At 31.6% G+C, this 7,484-nt stretch overlaps 1 protein-coding gene across 1 annotated transcript in view; it reads left to right on the forward strand.

Moving 5' to 3' along the window:
- Positions 1-7,484, forward strand: part of LOC106474018 (E3 ubiquitin-protein ligase SMURF2-like) — a 42,804-nt gene that overhangs the window by 24,429 nt on the left and 10,891 nt on the right. The window contains exons 3-7 of the mRNA XM_022402400.1: positions 1,136-1,269; positions 2,685-2,847; positions 3,390-3,473; positions 5,193-5,404; positions 6,288-6,537. Coding sequence (XP_022258108.1) covers positions 1,136-1,269; positions 2,685-2,847; positions 3,390-3,473; positions 5,193-5,404; positions 6,288-6,537 — 843 coding nt within the window. The remainder of the gene's footprint in view (positions 1-1,135; positions 1,270-2,684; positions 2,848-3,389; positions 3,474-5,192; positions 5,405-6,287; positions 6,538-7,484) is intronic.

A 7,484-nucleotide genomic window follows, 5' to 3' on the forward strand; every position in this document is an offset into this window, starting at 1 on the left:
CTTGGGTTAAGTTTGTATCTTGTCCAAGTTATTAGTATATGGTGGTGTAGCTGAACTTTGTTCTTGGGTTAAGTTTGTATCTTGTCGAAGTTATTAGTATATGGTGGTGTAGCTAAACTTTGTTCTTGGGTTAAGTTTGTATCTCATCCAAGTTATTAGCATATGGTAGTGTGGCTAAAATTGTTTCTTTTTTTTGTAGATTGGCTGATATCATTTCCAAGATTTTAAAGAGCACTTTTTGTCCAGCTTTATTTTCACATAATTCATCTGATTATAATAACAACATCAAAGTTTTATGTATTGTCATATACGTGCGGGTTTATTTAAGTTGTATTTTAATCTCTCTGGATTTATACACTGTTCTCCCACTTCCTTTCCATAATTGTTCAACCTTGCCACTGACCATCTGAAGGAGGTCTGTGGACTACAGAGTGAGATCTGCTGATAAAGACAATAAAGAAGCTTCTTCATAAAAAATTCTAGTGTTTTTCTGGTGACAATCGCTTGACAGTAAGCAAGTAAATTCTGTCAAAATTGGATTAGGTAGGACTTAACACCCACCTAACTGTAAGTTAACTGAATGTGCATGGGGGGTCCATATTGGAAAATGAATGTTGACTATACTATATGTAATTGATGACACCTGTCTGATTTGGACTCTTACTAGTCAGAGTGCAAAGTGATGTTTGTGTGAAGAATAAAAATACTGTTGTCCATCGTACATTCTACATATTGTATTTGCATAGAACCTCTAAAATGTATACCTACAGTTTTTTTTCAGTATCCCCGTACACTGTATCTGGTATTTACTCTCCTCTAACACAAACTGTTGATAAATTGGCAATGCAGGGTAAAATGAATTGGTGATAACTTTGACATCAAATACATAATACCATGTTCAATTACACTCTGAAAAAGGTCATGACAAGTTGCATTAAGTGGGTGTTCATTGAGGGCAGGCTATAAACACTGCTGTATGAGTTGCTGCAAGGTTAATTAGAATGCACGTTGAAGTGTTATCTATGTTAAGTTAATTTTATCACAACATATGTTTGTTCATAGAAAGCACACACACATATATAATATATATATTTGTATATATAAGATATATATATATGTATTTTTATCCATTAAGGTATATTGGAAAACAAGATTCTATTACTATTAGTATTTGGAATCATAAGAAGATCCATAAGAAGAACGGGGCAGGGTTTCTTGGCTGTGTGCGGATCATGTCCAATGCAATCCAGCTTCTTAAAGATACTGGCTGTAAGTCGTGTGTTCAATTTCTGGGCAATCAAAGTACGATGAAAGTGTAAAATTTCACTTTTATATATGTAGATAATGGTGTAGATAATGTTGGTAGATTCACTGAATTATACGTGTAGATAATGTTGGTAGATTCACTGAATTATATATGTAGATAATGTTGGTAGATTCACTGAATTATATATGTAGATAATGCTGGTAGATTCACTGAATTATATATGTAGGTAATGTTGGAAGATTCACTGAATTATATATGTAGATAATGTTGGTAGATTCAGTGAATTAATATTTTAAGTCATGTTTCATGCTAAGACAGTTTTATAATACTATTAAAAATTCTTAAAAAAAAGAATAAAATGTAAACTGAACTATTGCAGCAGTAAAGAACTGTTTAAAACATTGTTTAGATTATATAAGAAAATTAAATGAGTTCACAAGTTTTTCATCTCAGAATAAACAAGTTTTACCCTAAAGAAATGAAATTTGATCATTTTAATTATTAACGTAGATTAATTTTCAGTACAAATAGCATGAGCTATCTTGTTATCACCAAAACAGATATTGCTGAAAAGTGGTTAATTAAAGTGTTTCATATTTGTGGTTGTTTTTCATTAGAGAAATCAAGAATTTGAAATATTTGTCTCAAGATATACTTGCTTACAAAATATGTGTTGTTCAAATCTTCTTAATGTTATGGAGTTTATCTTGTTTAGAAAGGTTACTTTGGTTTGATCCAGTTTTAATTAACTCACTATGGAGAAGTGAGAAAATGTTTTTTTTAATAAACACTCATAAACATTTAATAATAATTGAGTCAGTAAATTGGGTGTTAGATTTGTTGATAGTATGTGGTAGTTATTGAGCTTTTGTTACGTTTTTTTTTCCATTTCCGAGTTGAAAAGTGATTATTGACTATTCATTTGTCATAAGTGAATGAAAAGCCCCGAGTCACAAGTCACGTGTTTTACTGCAGTAAAGTATGATCTTGCAGTTTTTAAGAAGTAAGAAGGGGGTTAAGTTGGGTATATAAGATCATGATCTCGGTAGAAATACCTTTCTGAAGTGGTGTTCCACAATGAAAGCTGTTCTAGCAAGAAAGGGCTTATTCCGAAGCCGAAGAACTCCTGTCTGTATGTGCCTTACCTATTCAATTACCAAAAATTACTTGGATATGGACTGAAGTGTTCTTCCAAACATTTGTTTTTTTGTAATAAAAAGTATATATTTAGAATAGTCACTTACACTGTATTAGAGCTTTGTATTGGTTTTCTACATTTGTAACATTTGAATGAGTAAACTACGTCAAGTAAGTTTTTTTAGTTTGGTGTAGTTCTTGAACATTTTGTAGGTTAAAATGGTATTAATTAGTAGGACACTGTTCATCTATTTCTGTTGTGTAATTCAAAAATATTTAGATCAGAGGCTGGACCTTTGTAAGAGTAATTCAGATGACCAGGACGTAGTTCGTGGGCAGATAGTGGTTAGCTTGCTGTCTCGAGATGGACATGGTACAGGGAGCCAGAATGTAGTTATGGATACTGTGGAAAATCTGTCTTCCCCAGAGGAGCTTCCTGACGGGTAAAAGTGTTGCAGTTCTTATTTCAGGGATTTGTTTTTAATACAGGTTACAAATTACTAGTAGTTAAGAATTATCACCACACAGATATCCTTTTTGTTGAACCAAGGTTGTGTCACTCTGTTTCTTCCCTGTTATATTTACATAAAAAAGAGTTATTGTTATATTTAAATATTGAGGCATTGCATTCATCTAGAAGCAGTTCTTCTACCGAGTAGAATTTTCTTTTCTTTCTGAGACATCATTTTGGATTCTATGCTGAGCCCTTCTTCGGGTTCACAGAATCCAAAAAGTCATCCCAGGAGGAAAGAAAAACATGAGGGAAAAGAATTTCATAAGAATTATTTAGTTATGTTTAAATAGAATAAGTATATTATTTTATGGTTAATATTTTATAAAGATGGTTGCAGCTTATTTTGAACCTGTATAGGGAATTGGTAGATACACGCACATACCACCTTCACATTTTAATAAACTATATTCCCACATGTAAGATGAAGGCTAGAAACTCATATAAAGTTTTGTAACTCGTGTTCTTGTACAGCTGGGAGGAACGGAGAACGGCTTCTGGGAGGATATACTATGTCAATCACTATACTAGGTCCACTCAGTGGGAAAACCCGACAAGGTACGGGCTTTAAACTTAACGTCATAAATCATTCCTCACGAACTTTTAATAGAATTTGTTAAGAATGTCAGGTTGTTGATAATTGGCCAAACATTAAAATATGTATTAACAGCTCAAGACCTCTGGGGCTTTCTTTTTGTCCATAAATAGATCCTAGTATGTATACTCATATTTAGCTACTTTTAGTAAACATTTCAATAAAATATGATATATATTAAAGTGTTGGTACTCTTAAAAATAAGGATATTCTTGTCCCTAAAAATGTTTTTCGTATATGTTTTACATAAATCAACTTCACAAGTTACCCAAATATATTTTATATTTTTTCAGTAGTTAAATCTTACCTCTAATGTGTCTGTATGCATTAATATTTTTAATCTACCCAGTACATTAACCACTATACAATGTGACTCAGATAGTTTTTTGTTTTTAGTAGGACACTAGTATGTTATAGAAGGTAACAGAAAAGTGCCTTGTTACATGAATGTTTTGTGTTGGTTCATTAAAAAATAATCAAGTGTGAAATAAATAACAAACTTGTAATTGTTCAAAGTAATTATCCTCGTAGCTTAACCTGTTCCTCATGTGCTAGTATCAGTAGTTGACAGTGTTTTGTTAGTCATTTTATATCATATGCAAAATTACTGTAAGTTAACCCATTCCTCATGTAGCAGTATCAGTAGCTGTGTTTTGTTAGTCATTTTATATCATATACAAAAATTACTGTAACTTAACCCATTCCTCATGTGGCAGTATCAGTAGATGACTGTGTTTTGTTAGTCATTTTATATCATATGCAAAAATTACTGTAGCTTAACCTGTTCCTCAAGTGGCAGTATCAGTAGTTGACAGTGTTTTGTTAGTCATTTTATATCATATACAAAAATTACTGTAACTTAACCCATTCCTCATGTGACAGTATCAGTAGATGGCTGTGTTTTGTTAGTCATTTTATATCATATGCAAAAATTACTGTAAGTTAACCTGTTCCTCATGTGGCAGTATCAATAGATGGCTGTGTTTTGTTAGTCATTTTATATCAAATGCAAAATTACTGTAACTTAACCCATTCCTCATGTGGCAGTATCAGTAGATGGCTGTGTTTTGTTAATAATTTTTATTTTGTATCAAAAACTATTGAGAAAAGATTGTATGGTTAAAATAAGAATAAAAACTAATTTAATATAATATATTTGGATTAGCATTTTTACCAAAAATAAATGAGAGAAAACCAGTGATAATGACTCGAGCATTGACAATATGCCATTTTAACAGGTTGGCATGTTTCCTTATCTTGTTTGGTGATCTTGGTTTTGGATCTAGAAGGAGCAAAAAGTAATAAACAGTTTATGGTGTGATAGAAGAAAAGATATAAAAGTCTTAGTACATAATGTGAAATACTAATCTTGTGTAAGTTATCTTTTTTGTAAACACGTGAAGAACTTGAGCCAATAAGTATTATTAATTATTGACATTGCTAATCAGAATTATGATTATTTCGATGAGAAAAACATTTATACAAAGACGTTTATTATATGCAGTATAACAACTGGTTTAGCAATGTTGTGAATAAACCACATGTATGCTCGATTGGAAAGGTCTGAAAAGATTGCAGTTAAAAGAATATTAAGTTGTGCTGTAGATTTGTTGCTTTTCTTTAATTGTGTTAGTTGAAAAAATGAATGTGGATACTTCATTTTTTATGTGTTTTTGTTTTAGATCTGCACATGAAACTCCACAAAGTAATAACTCCAATCATAATGGTAGTAGTAGATCACGTAGGAACAACGTTCCACCAGGTCTAAACAGTGAAGGAGATTCCTCATCTTCAGATAATGCCCAGGTTGCGATGAGAAGGAGGTCTACCAGACATCGGAACTTCGTGTCAAGAAACCAACTCCATCAGTCAACTGAGCTTCCCGATGGTTATGGTAAAGAATCACTCAAGATTGCTATAAGTTTAAATTATGTATTTCTCAAACAGCATTAAAAACTTGGTTGTTAAAGACTGAAATCCTCAAAAAGTTATTGCACAGTAATTCAAACTTCAACATCAGCTATAGGGTACAGTACATAAATGTGCTAGATAATTATCTAAATATGACAAAAAAAAGTCTGAAACATTATCTTCTTCAAAGTCAGAGAGAAAGGAGAAGCCGTTCACAGGGAACTGTTCATTTTGTTACATATTTATGGATTTCGTATTAAGTTGTTTGCTTATATTCAGGTTCGGTGATCTGGTAAAAGTAAGGAAATATTCCTCAAAGCCTCGCTCTCTTTGTAAGAAGTTGTTTTGTATTAAATCAGTCGATTTTATTAATTCGTAATATCAACATTTGCTAAGCCTAATTGTTTTAACACTAAAGTTGGTTTTCACTTTCCGCTTGTGAATAAATCGTATTCATCATTACTTAACAGTGTTTACTACGGTAATTGATTTGTTATTTTCAAATATGAATAGAATAAAAAACTAACTTTCTGTGAAAACAAGTGTTATTAATTTCACAAAACCTACATGGCCATTTCATATTTATTGTAATAGTTCTGTCTCGACGTGTAGCTAAAACTAAGATATTTTCATGTTTATGCTTAATTTAAAATTAGTGTCAAATTTTGATTTTCAGAGTATTATGACTGATTTTTTACACAGTTTTTAAGCTATAGTTTATTAGGGGTGCTGCTGTTGTTTTGCTATAAGTGAAATATCCTTTGAGAACAAATTGTTGGTCTTATTGAGTAGAAGATGATATAAATACATCTATTTCTTTATAGCTATGCAGTAATAATGTTTTTCTCTTGTTTGTGTTTGTTCAGAAATGAGAACCACCCAACAAGGACAGGTCTACTTTTATCATGTTGGAACTGGAGTAAGCACTTGGCATGATCCACGAGTCCCTAGGGACCTTGCTAGAGTGAATGTAGATGACTTGGGACCTCTTCCCATTGGGTGGGAAATGAGGCATACGGGTAGTGGCCGAGCGTACTTTGTTGACCACAACAATAGAACAACCCAGTTTACCGATCCTCGACTCTCAAATCGCCTTGTTTTACAGAATGTACTCAAGTAAGTATGGAATGAATTAATCTTGATCTTATTTGTTCAAATATGACTTAAAATGCTGTTCTGCTGTATTATTATTACTTGAGGTAATAAAACTGTGTGTTCGTTAAAAGAAATAAAAACAAGAAAGAAAAAAACGTTGTTAAAAGAAATGAAATTCATTCATTGTTTCACTGATTAATAAATCGGACTTCCTGTTTGTGAAAGAGCTAACCTTTGTTTTTGAAACAATAATATTTGTCATCATTAGTTTCACGTATTCTTTAACATAGAAAGTTTCTTCAGAGTTGGTTCATAAGTTGCATAAAGCAGAAAAAAAAAATGCAATCCAGGTATATTTTATGATTGTAATACATTGTGTCTTGTTTACAAATATAAACCACCTGGTTTTCTATGAACTCAAGAGTTTATTTTCTTCTGGATCTTTGTTTTTATATCAAAGAACTTAAGTGATTATTGTATCGAATATCAAGAAATATACATTAGATATACAAAAATATAATCTGTGGACTTCGACAACCATTAAAAGTTATTTAAGAACAAACTAAGCTAAGCCATTATGGACTTTAATTGATTCTGGGAAATACAATTTTGGAAGGAGGTATTGCATATTCATAGGGAAGAGACAGATTTATTTATTAATCTGTATTCTTTTTTTACGTTGGCCTCCCCTTTTTTCTTAAAATAATAATTCCCATGTAAACGGACATTTCGAGTTCTGGCTGAAAGTGTGAGTCATTCAGTAATTCATAAGAAACATTATCTGTTAGTTTACATTGGTTTTAATGTTTTTGTGTGTATATTGTTAGTTTACATTGGTTCTAATGTTTTTGTGTGTGTATTGTTAGTTTACATTGGTTTTATTGTTTTTGTGTGTGTATTGTTAGTTTACATTGGTTTTATTGCAATACACACACAAAAATTTAGTTTACATTGGTTCTAATGTTTTT

This window comes from Limulus polyphemus, unplaced genomic scaffold (genome assembly GCF_000517525.1).
Source record: "Limulus polyphemus unplaced genomic scaffold, Limulus_polyphemus-2.1.2 Scaffold6727, whole genome shotgun sequence".
Classification (NCBI taxonomy): domain Eukaryota; kingdom Metazoa; phylum Arthropoda; class Merostomata; order Xiphosura; family Limulidae; genus Limulus; species Limulus polyphemus.